At 44.5% G+C, this 15575-nt stretch overlaps 1 protein-coding gene across 3 annotated transcripts; it reads right to left on the bottom strand.

Annotated features, from left to right (window-relative positions):
• Positions 1–252: 252 nt before the first annotated feature.
• On the bottom strand, positions 253–5348 carry LOC122943132. 3 transcript variants are annotated; one of them, XM_044300605.1, is made up of 3 exons: positions 4764–5348; positions 3075–3198; positions 253–2120 (listed from the first exon to the last, which is right to left on the bottom strand). In XM_044300605.1, exon 3 carries the CDS (start codon positions 1875–1877, stop codon positions 963–965), a length of 915 nt encoding a protein of 304 aa, XP_044156540.1. In that variant the 5' UTR covers positions 1878–2120; positions 3075–3198; positions 4764–5348; the 3' UTR covers positions 253–962. The 3 variants fall into 3 exon arrangements, with proteins under 3 accessions (XP_044156540.1, XP_044156539.1, XP_044156541.1); XM_044300604.1 differs by having other exon boundaries at positions 253–3198; XM_044300606.1 differs by lacking the exon at positions 3075–3198.
• Between the last annotated feature and the right edge of the window lie 10227 nt (positions 5349–15575).

Genomic DNA, 15575 nt, shown 5'->3' with positions numbered 1-15575 from the left:
CCTCTCTCCTCTGCCTGTGTGTGTGCTGGGCCTAAATATATGCCAATGGACTGTTGCAGTGGTGGCTGACGTGAAGCCTCATTCTCTGCTATGACATGCAGACTAATTCTCTGCTGACATGAAGACAGATTCTCTGTTACGGGACCTCCCTCCTCTGCCTGGGTGCTTGTATTGCCATGTTTTTGGCGATGCTAAGGCCTCACCTTTCCTCTCACTAGCTTCCCAACTAGGAAACACACAGCATACAACTTCTCTCTGTTATTAATGATTTATTATATGAATACTTAGGTCACTATACAGTTTTCTAGAGTATACAGTGAAATCGTGGATAAATCAATCATAGAGTAAGAATCAATACATTACCGGATATTGCATCATCACTCCATATCGGGGGACCAGCGATTCATCAGGAGGCAGCGCATACACATCACACGGCTCGTCAGCAGTGGAACAGTCCCAACCAAATGGGAAAGATCCTCTGCCTATATGCCCATAACTCCACCCATCATCTTGTTGCATCCTGGGGATGCTCAGTCATGAGCTTCATTATGATTGGATGGCTTGTAGCCATTTCCTCATGAACAGCACTAGTTATAGTTAAGTACTGTTTGTGCGCGCTTACTATTACGCGCATTGCAACATACTATTATATAAGAGTATCACGTTCTACGCATGCTCAGTACTCTGTTTTCAACGGGCGGTGTCCCTATGAACCAATTGTATGATTGCTGGTATGAGCTATTTTTCGTTATCAGTAGATGATTACAGTTCCCACAACATGTCTTTATGAACTGCAGTAACCTAATATTCTTGTAGAATGGTTTCTTATGAGACGATCAGCATTACCTAAGATGTAAAAGGAATTCCTGTCTACCTATCCTTTATATAACTATGGGGGGCCCTTTTCCTATAGCCCTCCAGTCATACACACATTCGTATCAGATTTACATCACATTCGGTCCTTAATGCTGACCGTTGGTATAGGAAACCATTATCATTTTTCGTTTTTTACAACATATACCGTAGGCTACATAACAATTCCAAATAGATAGTACAATTACTACTATCATGACTACCAACAAGGGGTGAACCACCCAATCCATGGTAGTCCTGGCTGATGGGGAATACCCCATGAATATGTCCCACCAATGATGGGATGTAGCGTCCGCTATGGCGGATCCTACTTTTACTATTTTATCAGACACTACCATAGTAAAGAGCTTGTGTCCCGTGATACTCCTGTTCAAATTTGTAATTGCTTTCAGTCTAGTCAAATTTAGATCCCAATTAGGGACTTCTAAAGCCGTGTCTTGCCATAACACCTTGGTGCTTAGCTCATTATCTGAATTTAACATAAAAGTTTCATTTTCCCATTGAATAACCGTGATGTTGTGTATGCATCCTGCAAAAGGCACCCTCATTTTAGGGACCACCTGACGATCTGTCACTACGCATATCACCTGGGGTGCTACTTCAACCATCCATCGGTATGACGTAGGCATTATGGTCCACTCGCATTTATTTACAGTGTTCTGTAACAAGCAAGGCTCATATACAGCAGACTGTAACTTACAGATTTTACCTTCAAGAGTGTCATCACAGAAAGTTAAATCATGTGTGCTATTATTGCTATCAATTACTTGTCCATAAAATGTAGGTACCCAAAAATGTTGATTACCTTCTGGGCCCATTAACATTGGTAATACTACAAACTTACACATTATATTACTTTTAGTCACATTGTAGTAGACCAATTTACCGGTGCAGGACGTATCATTACACCTTATTTTAGGCGCTTTGGTGTCCAGCCAGTGTTTTTCCCTTACAAAAGAGTTAAACACGGTCCTCCAAACTTCCTCATTCCCCGTCAACAACATGGTTTGGAACAACCCTTTCTGTTGTTGCTGCTGTAGGGTTTGCAAAGAACAAATGCAGAGTCAATTGGCTTCACATGTAACACTGTCCTATTTCCTGGTTTTAGAATAGTTTCTCCATCCCCACGTCCAATTTCTGGATTCAGCCAGGCTCAGCTTGTGTCCGGGTGTATTACCGTCTGCGTAGGATGCCAACCACACGATACCAAGGAGACCAAGGGCGATGCCACAATGTCTTAGTGGATTCTGTAAGTCAAGAATACAGCATTATTCCCTTAAGTAGCATTTTTCCTGTGGGATATATTCCCACTTCTCTACTCCAGGCCTCATCACGAGTAGAGCACGGTCCTTGCCAACCGCTATTACTTCAGCAGGTGACGGAGGTCCGTTTACATCTTGAATCCAAATTTTAGCACCTACACTAATTTCATTAGTGGATCCAAATCCTTTCTGTCCCCTCATAGTTAGTTCCTTGGGGGCTGTTGTTTCTTTTATCTGTGCTATATATATTGGGATTAATAGCAATTGTGCCACCCTATCTCTTTTTGATATTATAGCATCCATTTTACCCAGATTTATGAGTACAACTTTGACTTCTCCTTGGTAGTCTTCATCAATTACCCCTCCAACCACTATTAAACTTTTTAGAGCATAACTGGATCTAGTGGCCAACTGTCCATAATGTCCTGAGGGAATTTTTACCCCGATTCCAGTAGGAATTATCTTAGTGACTCCTGGATTTACTACCGTCACCTCCAGTGAGTGCAGGTCCAACCCTGCAGATTTTGATGTTCCCCTAAAAGGGACCTGAGCTTCTTCATTAATTGTCCAATATTCAATAAATTCTATAGTTAATTTACCTATAGTAAGACTTGGCGTCAACATTCTCATTAAAGGGGTAGTGGATTCTGTTAGTGGTCTATTATTGAGCGACTGAGGGGCCGAGGAAAGATTATCTCTCCATTGTCCGTATTTACCATCTGAGGTCATTTTTTTTTCAATGCTCCTTTGAGCAACCCATTCATTCGCTCAATGAGACCAGCAGCCTGTGGGTAATAGGGCATGTGATATACCCATTCAATGTTGTTTTCTAAAGCAAACTGTTTTATTTCCTTCCCTGTAAAATGAGACCCATTATCTGTTTGTATGACCTGCTTGATCATGTCTCCTGTTAGTGGAATACCTCTCTCCTGCGCCCACCTGTAAGTGGCCTTTTCTCCAAGATGTCTACTTTTTTGGTGAGCCCAAACGGCTGTACCTTCCAGCCATGACTCAGTCTCTCTATCCTCTGACTTGGATATAGTGGATATGGCCGTTGCCGCATCTGCTTGGGAATTAAACAAACGTTTAAGAGAGTCTATCGGCATATGAGCATCAACATGGAAAACAGTAGTGTTAGTTCTATCTCCTCTATTTCCTGCCAAATTTGTTTTCCCCAGATTTCCTTTCCATGTATAACCCAATCATGTTTTTTCCAGCCCATTAACCAAGTAGCCAAGCCATTAGCTACCGACCATGAGTCTGTAAAATATGACATTGATCTCCCTGTTCTTTTTCCAGGGCAAGGAAAACAGCCATGAGTTCCGCATATTGACTACTCATGCCATCCCCTTCTGCTGTGAGTGTAGCAGACAACCGAGGGTTGTATGCCACACTCTTACCCTATTTTTTTCCCTTATTTCCGGTCCTAAGGTAGTTTTTTCCTTCCTACGTAGCACCGGAAATGCCTTAGCAGATGGGGGATCCATCACTGGATCAGGACAATCAGGACCATCGGGACAATCATCCCAATCATCCGAGTCTGAATCCCAGATATCCCCATCCCATCTACTAGGGTCCCGATCCACACTAGCGGCAGCTATATGTTTATAAACTTTATTCTTGTTAATCCTACCCCTTCTTTTCTTATATTTATTCGCCGCTATGTATACAGCAGAGTTCTCTGCTATAGTCTGATAGTGGGTCAACTTGTCTTTCAACAGTTTTCCACTACATTCCAACATCAGAGCACGCCCCTCGGCTTCCAACGGAGCCTGTTCCGCGCGCCTCTGATCTTGAATTGCCTTCTGCAATCGCTGTGCACTCCACGATATGCAGATGCCAACACCCAGCTCCTTCGAGCCAGGGTAACTGCATCACCAGCTTTCGCTGGGAGTTTCTCAAGTACTTGAACTACATCCACCGGATTTGATTCTTTTAACTGTTTATCCCATGATTCCGCTAACCCATGACCAGCTAATTCTGTTGCTATTATATTATAGGGAGCCTCGGTCCAGCCGGGGATCTCCATGGGTTCTTTCTGGGATTTGGCCTTTTTCTTAAACATACTGTTATATTTTTGGCTTTTTGCCAAAATGGGTGGGGCTGTGCTCAGAGGTGTCCCTTGTTACTTGGAACGTTTTAAGACAACCTCCGACAGATAAATTGTTTTTAGTTTCCAAGATATTTTGCTTTGAAACTGGAAAGGAGGAGCTTCCTACTCCTGTCTTAATCTAATCGGTGCATTACCGGATGATTTGTTCAGATACCAAGTTTCAAGTCAAAATATCCTTCAGGGGCAATTTTACGAGCTTATGTATCAATTGCCCCTTACTTCTGGCAACATGCCAAATTTCTACAAATTACTCCCCTGGATTCCCCTGCCCCAAACAATATGTTATAAAAGGTCAAATCCCATCCTCGTCGCCAATTAATGTATTGCCATGTTTTTGGCGATGCTAAGGCCTCACCTTTCCTCTCACTAGCTTCCCAACTAGGAAACACACAGCATACAACTTCTCTCTGTTATTAATGATTTATTATATGAATACTTAGGTCACTATACAGTTTTCTAGAGTATACAGTGAAATCGTGGATAAATCAATCATAGAGTAAGAATCAATACATTACCGGATATTGCATCATCACTCCATATCGGGGGACCAGCGATTCATCAGGAGGCAGCGCATACACATCACACGGCTCGTCAGCAGTGGAACAGTCCCAACCAAATGGGAAAGATCCTCTGCCTATATGCCCATAACTCCACCCATCATCTTGTTGCATCCTGGGGATGCTCAGTCATGAGCTTCATTATGATTGGATGGCTTGTAGCCATTTCCTCATGAACAGCACTAGTTATAGTTAAGTACTGTTTGTGCGCGCTTACTATTACGCGCATTGCAACATACTATTATATAAGAGTATCACGTTCTACGCATGCTCAGTACTCTGTTTTCAACGGGCGGTGTCCCTATGAACCAATTGTATGATTGCTGGTATGAGCTATTTTTCGTTATCAGTAGATGATTACAGTTCCCACAACATGTCTTTATGAACTGCAGTAACCTAATATTCTTGTAGAATGGTTTCTTATGAGACGATCAGCATTACCTAAGATGTAAAAGGAATTCCTGTCTACCTATCCTTTATATAACTATGGGGGGCCCTTTTCCTATAGCCCTCCAGTCATACACACATTCGTATCAGATTTACATCACAGTGCTGGGCCTAAATATATGCCAATGGACTGTTGCAGTGGTGGCTGACGTGAAGCCTCATTCTCTGCTATGACATGCAGACTAATTCTCTGCTGACATGAAGACAGATTCTCTGTTACGGGACCTCTCTCCTCTGCCTGGGTGCCGGGGCCTAAATATCTGAGAATGGACTGTTCCAGTGGTGGGTGACGGGAAGCCAGATTCTCTGCTATGGAACCTCTCTCCAATTGATTTTGGTTAATTTTTATTTATTTAATTTTTATTTTAATTCATTTCCCTATCCACATTTGTTTGCAGGGGATTTACCTACATGTTGCTGCCTTTTGCAGCCCTCTAGCTCTTTCCTGGGCTGTTTTACAGCCTTTTTAGTGCCGAAAAGTTCGGGTCCCCATTGACTTCAATGGGGTTCGGGTTCGGGACGAAGTTCGGATCGGGTTCGGATCCCGAACCCGAACATTTCCGGGATGTTCGGCCGAACTTCTCGAACCCGAACATCCAGGTGTTCGCTCAACTCTAGTCACTACCTCCCCGAGTCGGGAGTGGGTAATTGCCGAGCGCCCCCTCCTTAACTTGAAATCTTATGCTCCAATACTTTGTCCCACATTTCCGCTCAATTACATTTAATTTCAACCATTGACCTCCCTTGGATGTGGTATCCCTTTCTCAGACTCCTATTTCGGCCTGGAACCCTGATTCCCCACCACCCGTGATCACCATGGTAGGCGCATAAAAGAACATCGAAAGTTGATAGAGAAGATATCTAATTGGATTGCGGACATCACGGGGACGTGCGACATGGTGGAGCAGTATGTGTGAACATACCTACACGTACTGAATGATGGGTCTGCCCTCTTCAACTTCTGGGTCTGCAAATTGGGCACATGGCCTGAGCTTGCCCTTTATGTCTTGGAGGTGCTGGCCTGTCCTGCAGCCAGTGTATTGTCTGAATGTGTGTTTAGCACGACTGGAGGGGGTTATCACAGGTTAAATTTCCCAATGTTTTGGGGTGTACCCTAATTTAAAAAAAATAAAAGCAAATTTAAAACCAAAAAGCAGTGTAGGCTACCTCCTCCACCGTCGCTTCCACCTACACTACCACATCCACCGCCTCCTCAACCTCCTACTCCATATGGACCTCATCCTTCTAGATCAAGATTATTATTTTAAATTTTTATGTATTTTATGTTATTTAAAGTAATTTCCCTATCCACTTTTGTATGCAGAGCACTTGCCATGCTTTTAACCACACTTTGATGCCATTTGAAGCCCTCTAGCCCTTTCCATTGCAATTTTATAGCCATTTTAGTGCTCAAAAGTTTGGGTACCCATTGACTTCAATGGGGTTAGGTTTGGGGTCAAGTTCGGGTCCCGAAATCAAACTTTTTTTTGAAGTTCGGCCGAACCAGTCGAAGACGAACATCCAGGTGTCCCCTCAACTCTACTCACCTTCTGATGACGACAGCAAAGTCTTGCCGGTTGGTACTCTGACACACATGGCTGACTTCATGTTAGGCTGCCTTTCTCATGACCCACGCGTTATACGCATTTTAGACAAAACGGATTACTGGTTGTTCACCCTTCTTGACCCCTGCTACAAAGAGAACTTCTCATCTCTCATTCCTCCGGTGGTGAGGACAAGCAAAACAATGCTATACCAGAAGGTCCCTGTTGAAAAATGACTCCAAAGTTGATAGGGCAGACATCCAAATGGATTGTCGCCATCACGGAGACATGCAATCGCCTAAACTTTATCTAGAGTCAACAAAGCGGCAGCAGGCCCTCACCTACAAGTCCAGTCTCAGTAGCCAAGAGTCTGTTCAATACAATCCTAACCATGATGGCCACTGGGTGAACGTTGTGGAGGCCAGGAGCACAGACTTGCCATCCAATAGATCCTTGTTAATGGAAAGTGTACTCATTCCAATAACAGGGCCGCTTAGGAGTTCTGTATTGTTATTTATCGTCACTACTTCCCTGAGTCGGGAGTGGGTAATTGCAGCACGCCTGCTGCCTTCCTTGGATTCTTGTGCCTTAATAACTTGACCCACCCTCTCTGGGTGGTTTACAATTAGGGAAAAAAAGGGGCAAAGCAACAACAGCTGATCAGATTTCAGCTATTGACCATCCTTGGATGTGGTATCCCTTTCTCAAGCTTGCTCTCCGGCATCGAACCCTGATTTCCCATTACCCATGATCATGATGTTAGGCGCAGAAAAAAAACATCTAAAATTGATAGGGCAGATATCCAAATGGATTGTCATCATCACGGGGACGTGCAGTCACCCAGAGGTTATCTAGAGTTACCAATGCGGCAGCAGACCCTTGCCCCTAAGGTTTTAGATGGTCAGATCAGCAGGCCCTTGCTCCAAATGTCTTTGAGGGTCACCAGCAGTCCATCAATCATAATTTTTCAAGGGTGTGTATGATACCCTCCTTTATGTGTAACAAAGGGTATTTTGGAGTGCCGGTTCCTTGTAATTTTTGGCAGGCCGTTCACTTAGTGCATAGGCTTTATGAGTGTAGGAGTCCCACTACCTGAACAATTGTACCACAATGTGAAAGAGGCCCTCCTTTATGTGATATACAGGCTGTTTCAGAGTGCCTCATGCTTGTAATTTTTTGCAGCACTTGCACTTAATATACAATTGAATATGCAGCAAAGAATGTTTCCTAACAATTTTTTTCATATTAAATGGATTTTTTTGGAGGGAGGGGAGTTTGTGCGTATTTTTGTCAGTCTGCAAAAGTGGCGTACAACTCGGACAACATGGTTCCCAGCAGCGACCTGGGAGTCAAAGATGCATCCAGACATCGCCCCATGCTGTTCCCGATCGATTTTGGTGGTGTTTCTGTCACTTTCTGACCTTTTACAATGGACCAGGCACCCTCCCCTCTTCAGAGCAGGGGGTGCCTGGTTGTCTTCCATTGACTTTCATTATACTCGGGTGCTCAGCCGAGCACACAAATATAGCAATGTGTTCAGGCCGAACACCATACTTTGGTGCCCAATCATCACTAGTCCTTACTTTCTGAGTCCAACAACGCTCAAACTGGCCTGCCATTTATCACAATGTCACACATTTTCTTAGCAGTCTCTAGTCCTGGTGTCTCAACACCTCCCGGCTCGGCATATAGCAACTGCCGCCTGCTCACACCACAGTTCACGCTCTCTGAGGTACCAGGGCCCCGCCAGTAACATACCCAACCTCCAAAGCCTTGCTCACTGTCAAGTGGTCTGCTACACCAGCAATTATAGGAACAATCTTGCCCACTGTTGTCTCGGGTTCTTCCCTTTTACGTGTGATATGTCCATCTCCACAGTGGACACCATCCTTTTCCGGGATGCAGTAAATCTCCTGAGAACCGCACTGTTCTCCACCTTCTTTTCTTCCTGATGGTTGCCCTTGGCAAAGGCACACATCTGCTGTTCCTCCGAAACTCCAGCCGCAGGACAACTCACTTTTTCCGCTCGCCAGCTGCCCAAATAACGGAAAGTCTTTGCCGAACACAAACTCCACTTCCAGGGTCTCACATTTTAAGAGCTCCCATTGCACAGGACCATAGTCCGTTATAAAGGTCAGAGACATGGTGGCATCAGTCTCTGGCCCCCTCTATAGAAAGTCCAGTACTTCAGGCATAACCCAGGACACTTGTTGGCGGGAATCTAAAGTGACCCACAGTGGGATTCCCCCAATCACCAACTCGGGGGATCTTTCTATATCAGATCTCCTGATCACACAATCATTCATTGGACAGTCAGGCTGCAGGTGTGTCTGCACAGACCTCATAGTTTCTACCACAAAATGTATTTATTTATATATTTTTTTCAAACAGGTCAGTCTCTCTTTCACTGAGATTCTGGCCCTTAACCTCCTCCCGTCACACTAACGCCGAAAGGCGTCATTTCTGCGGCGCTCCCAGGTCACACTAACGCCAATAGGCGTCATCTCGCGAGACGCGAGATTTCCTGTGAACGCGCGCACACAGGCGCGCGCGCTCACAGGAACGAAAGGTAAGCGAGTGGATCTCCAGCATGCCAGCGGCGATCGTTCGCTGGCAGGCTGGAGATCCGAATTTTTTAACCCCTAACAGGTATATTAGACGCTGTTTTCATAACAGCGTCTAATATACCTCCTACCTGGTCCTCTGGTGGTCCCTTTTGTTAGGATCGACCACCAGAGGACACAGGTAGGTCAGTAAAGTCGCACCAAACACTACACTACACTACACACACCCCCCCGTCACTTATTAACCCCTTATAACCCCTGATCACCCATGATCACCCCATATAAACTCCCTGATCACCCCCCTGTCATTGATCACCCCCCTTTCAGGCTCCGTTCAGACGTCCGTATGATTTTTACGGATCCACGGATACATGGATCGGATCCGCAAAAAGCATACGGACGTCTGAATGGAGCCTTACAGGGGGGTGATCAATGACAGGCGGGTGATCACCTATATACACTCCCTGATCACCCCCTGTCATTGATCACCCCCCTGTCATTGATCACTCCCCTGTAAGGCTCCATTCAGACGTCCGCATGATTTTTACGGATCCATGGATACATGGATCGGATCCGCAAAACACATGCGGACGTCTGAATGGAGCCTTACAGGGGGTGATCAATGACATGCGGGTGATCACCCATATACACTCCCTGATCACCCCCCTGTCATTGATAACCCCCCTGTAAGGCTCCATTCAGACGTCCGCATGCGTTTTGTGGATCCGATCCATGTATCCATGGATCCGTAAAAAATCATGCGGATGTCTGAATGGAGCCTTACAGGGGGGGTGATCAGTGACAGGGGGGTGATCACCCTGATCACCCCCTGTCATTGATAACCCCCCTGTAAGGCTCCATTCAGACGTCAGCATGCGTTTTGTGGATCCGATCCATGGATCCGTAAAAAATCATGCGGATGTCTGAATGGAGCCTTACAGGGGGGGTGATCAGTGACAGGGGGGTGATTACCCTGATCACCCCCTGTCATTGATAACCCCCCTGTAAGGCTCCATTCAGACGTCCGCATGCGTTTTGTGGATCCGATCCATGTATCCATGGATCCGTAAAAAATCATGCGGATGTCTGAATGGAGCCTTACAGGGGGGGTGATCAGTGACAGGGGGGTGATTACCCTGATCACCCCCTGTCATTGATAACCCCCCTGTAAGGCTCCATTCAGACGTCAGCATGCGTTTTGTGGATCCGATCCATGGATCCGTAAAAAATCATGCGGATGTCTGAATGGAGCCTTACAGGGGGGGTGATCAGTGACAGGGGGGTGATTACCCTGATCACCCCCTGTCATTGATAACCCCCCTGTAAGGCTCCATTCAGACGTCCGCATGCGTTTTGTGGATCCGATCCATGTATCCATGGATCCGTAAAAAATCATGCGGATGTCTGAATGGAGCCTTACAGGGGGGGTGATCAGTGACAGGGGAGTGATCACCCTGATTACCCTGATCACCCCTGTCATTGATAACCCCCCTGTAAGGCTCCATTCAGACGTCCGCATGCGTTTTGTGGATCCGATCCATGTATCCATGGATCCGTAAAAAATCATGCAGATGTCTGAATGGAGCCTTACAAGGGGGGTGATCAGTGACAGGGGGGTGATCACCCTGATTACCCTGATCATCCCCTGTCATTGATAACCCCCCTGTAAGGCTCCATTCAGACGTCCGCATGCGTTTTGTGGATCCGATACATGTATCCATGGATCCGTAAAAAATCATGCGGATGTCTGAATGGAGCCTTACAGGGGGGGTGATCAGTGACAGGGGGGTGATCACCCTGATCACCCCCTGTCATTGATAACCCCCCTGTAAGGCTCCATTCAGACGTCCGCATGCGTTCTGTGGATCCGATACATGTATCCATGGATCCGTAAAAAATCATGCGGATGTCTGAATGGAGCCTTACAGGGGGGGTGATCAATGACAGGGGGGTGATCAGGGAGTCTATATGGGTGATCCCCCCCCTGTCATTGATCCCCCCCCTGTCATTGATCACCCCCCTGTCATTGATCACCCCCCCCCGGTAAGGCTCCATTCAGACATTTTTTTTTGGCACAAGTTAGCGGAAATTTTTTGTTTGTTTTTGTTTTTTCTTACTAAGTCTCATATTCCACTAACTTGTGTCAAAAAATAAAATCTCACATGGACGCACCATACCCCTCACGGAATCCAAATGCGTAAACATTTTTAGACATTTATATTCCAGACTTCTTCTCACGCTTTAGGGCCCCTAAAAAGCCAGGGCAGTATAAATACCCCACATGTGACCCCATTTCGGAAAGAAGACACCCCAAGGTATTCCGTGAGGGGCATATTGAGCCCATGAAAGATTGAAATTTTTGTCCTAAGTTAGCGGAAAGTGAGACTTTGTGAGAAAAAAACAAAAAAAAATCAATATCCGCTAACTTATGCAAAAAAAATAAAAATTCTAGGAACTCGCCATGCCCCTCATTGAATACCTTGGGGTGTCTTCTTTCCAAAGTGGGGTCACATGTGGGGTATTTATACTGCCCTGGCTTTTTAGGGGCCCGAAAGTGTGAGAAGAAGTCTGGGATCCAAATGTCTAAAAATGCCCTCCTAAAAGGAATTTGGGCCCCTTTGCGCATCTAGGCTGCAAAAAAGTGTCACACATGTGGTATCGCCGTACTCAGGAGAAGTTGGGGAATGTGTTTTGGGGTGTCATTTTACATATACCCATGCTGGGTGAGAAAAATATCTTGGTCAAATGCCAACTTTGTATAAAAAAATTGGAAAAGTTGTCTTTTGCCAAGATATTTCTCTCACCCAGCATGGGTATATGTAAAATGACACCCCAAAACACATTGCCCAACTTCTCCTGAGTACGGCGATACCAGATGTGCGACACTTTTTTGCAGCCAAGGTGGGCAAAGGGGCACACATTCCAAAGAGCACCTTTCGGATTTCGCAGGCCATTTTTTACACATTTTGATTGCAAGGTACTTCTTACACATTTGGGCCCCTAAATTGCCAGGGCAGTATAACTACGCCACAAGTGACCCCATTTTGGAAAGAAGACACCCCAAGGTATTCCGTGAGGGGCACGGCGAGTTCCTAGAATTTTTTATTTTTTGTCACAAGTTAGCGGAAAATGATGATTTTTCATTTTTTTTCTTTTTTCCTTACAAAGTCTCATATTCCACTAACTTGCGACAAAAAATAAAAAATTCTAGGAACTCGCCATGCCCCTCACGGAATACCTTGGGGTGTCTTCTTTCCAAAATGGGGTCACTTGTGGCGTAGTTATACTGCCCTGGCAATTTAGGGGCCCAAATGTGTGAGAAGAACTTTGCAATCAAAATGTGTAAAAAATGGCCGGTGAAATCCGAAAGGTGCACTTTGGAATATGTGCCCCTTTGCCCACCTTGGCAGCAAAAAAGTGTGACACATCTGGTATCGCCGTACTCAGGAGAAGTTGGGGAATGTGTTTTGGGGTGCCATTTTACATATACCCATGCTGGGTGAGAAAAATATCTTGGTCAAATGCCAACTTTGTATAAAAAAATGGGAAAAGTTGTCTTTTGCTAAGATATTTCTCTCACCCAGCATGGGTATATGTAAAATGACACCCCAAAACACATTCCCCAACTTCTCCTGAGTACGGCGATACCAGATGTGTGACACTTTTTTGATGCCAAGGTGGGCAAAGGGGCACATATTCCAAAGTGCACCTTTCGGATTTCACCGGTCATTTTTTTACAGATTTTGATTGCAAAGTACTTCTCACACATTTGGGCCCCTAAATTGCCAGGGCAGTATAACTACGCCACAAGTGACCCCATTTTGGAAAGAAGACACCCCAAGGTATTCCGTGAGGGGCACGGCGAGTTCCTAGAATTTTTTATTTTTTGTCGCAAGTTAGTGGAATATGAGACTTTGTAAGGAAAAAAGAGAAAAAAAAAAAAATCATCATTTTCCGCTAACTTGTGACAAAAAATAAAAAATTCTAGGAACTCGCCATGCCCCTCACGGAATACCTTGGGGTGTCTTCTTTCCAAAATGGGGTCACTTGTGGCGTAGTTATACTGCCCTGGCAATTTAGGGGCCCAAATGTGTGAGAAGTACCTTGCAATCAAAATGTGTAAAAAATGGCCTGCAAAATCTGAAAGGTGCCCTTTGGAATATGTGCCCCTTTGCCCACCTTGGCAGCAAAAAAGTGTGACACATCTGGTATCGCCGTACTCAGGAGAAGTTGGGGAATGTGTTTTGGGGTGTCATTTTACATATACCCATGCTGGGTGAGAGAAATATCTTGGCAAAAGACAACTTTTCCCATTTTTTTATACAAAGTTGGCATTTGACCAAGATATTTTTCTCACCCAGCATGGGTATATGTAAAATGACACCCCAAAACACATTCCCCAACTTCTCCTGAGTACGGCGATACCAGATGTGTCACACTTTTTTGCTGCCAAGGTGGGCAAAGGGGCACATATTCCAAAGTGCACCTTTTGGATTTCACCGGTCATTTTTTACACATTTTGATTGCAAAGTGCTTCTCACACATTTGGGCCCCTAAATTGCCAGGGCAGTATAACTACCCCACAAGTGACCCCATTTTGGAAAGAAGACACCCCAAGGTATTCCGTGAGGGGCATGGCAAGTTTTTAGAATTTGTTATTTTTTGTCGCAAGTTAGTGGAATATGAGACTTTGTAAGAAAAAATAAAAAAAATAAAATCATCATCATTTTCCGCTAACTTGTGACAAAAAATAAAAAGTTCTATGAACTCACTATGCCCATCAGTGAATACCTTAGGGTGTCTACTTTCCGAAATGGGGTCATTTGTGGGGTTTTTCTACTGTTTGGGCATTGTAGAACCTCAGAAAACATGACAAGTGCTCAGAAAGTCAGAGCTGCTTCAAAAAGCGGAAATTCACATTTTTGTACCATAGTTTGTAAATGCTATAACTTTTACCCAAACCATTTTTTTTTTTGCCCAAACATTTTTTTTTTATCAAAGACATGTAGAACAATAAATTTGGCGAAAAATGTATATATGGATGTCGTTTTTTTTGCAAAATTTTACAGCTGAAAGTGAAAAATGTCATTTTTTTGCAAAAAAATCGTTAAATTTCGATTAATAACAAAAAAAGTAAAAATGTCAGCGGCAATGAAATACCACCAAATGAAAGCTCTATTAGTGAGAAGAAAAGGAGGTAAAATTCATTTGGGTGGTAAGTTGCATGACCGAGCAATAAACCGCTAAAGTTGTGGAGTGCCGATTTGTAAAAAAGGGCCTGGTCACTAGGGGGGTATAAACCTGTGGTCCTTAAGTGGTTAAAATCATTGCACACTTTACTATGTAATACAGCAAAAATAGTCTAGAAGGGCAGCAGCTTTCACCGGACAAACAGGCTTCCGGCCCTTTAACTCCACACAGCTTTTACCAACACCTGCTGTTGTTGCTCCTAGCAACACTTTTGTGCCCTTTTAACATGGAAATTGCCTGCATCCTCCACCAATTGTAAGAAATCGCCTTCTTTCAGGGGGTCACAATCCCAGATATCTTCACGGACACAAGGATTAAAGTCCAAATGATGGTTTATTTTCACCAGCCCAAACATACACAATACAAAATAAACACCTGCCCATCTAGGCACTTGCTAATATAAACATCATATCCCTGGCTCACCTAAAGAACACAGTTAAGGGTTCAGGCTCCAAGCCCTTAGTCGGTTTGCTCATCAACCATCAGTCCACACCGGGAAGAGATCAGACTTCACAAAGCCTCGTGGCCGATCAGTCCTCCTGGCTGAGACCACTCAGAGCTTCTGCAGGTCTCTGTTCCAAATCACTCTCTCCCCCAGACTGACATACTGGGAGGTGCTTTATGCCAGCCTGATTACAGCAGGCCTCACCTGCGATCACCTCAGGTAGGGTGTGGATTGGCATATTCCACTTCCAGTCCTATCTGCCAATCCAACTAAAATCCAGCCCAGAATTAATTAACAAAACTCACTCAGCAAACTATGCTTTGCTGAGACGACTGCCGCTCTCTGGATTTTAGCTGTCTCACCCGGCTGAGGTACCTCAGCGGGACATGTTATATGTTATATTATTATATAAATATACCATTTTGAGACTTTGAGACATTTGTGTGAATCAAATTGATTAAAATTTCGATTTGGACTGAGCCATATTTTTGAAAAATAAGGGTCAAATTTGATTAATTTA

Source organism: Bufo gargarizans, chromosome 7, assembly GCF_014858855.1.
Source record: "Bufo gargarizans isolate SCDJY-AF-19 chromosome 7, ASM1485885v1, whole genome shotgun sequence".
Classification (NCBI taxonomy): Eukaryota; Metazoa; Chordata; class Amphibia; order Anura; family Bufonidae; genus Bufo; species Bufo gargarizans.
Note: the sequence above shows the minus strand (reverse complement) of the source record. Positions and strands in the feature narration are given on the sequence as shown.

Bases quoted from the DNA above. Each gene is read 5' to 3' on its own strand.
- LOC122943132 (XM_044300604.1), bottom strand. From the start codon at position 1,877: ATGTTGTTGACGGGGAATGAGGAAGTTTGGAGGACCGTGTTTAACTCT.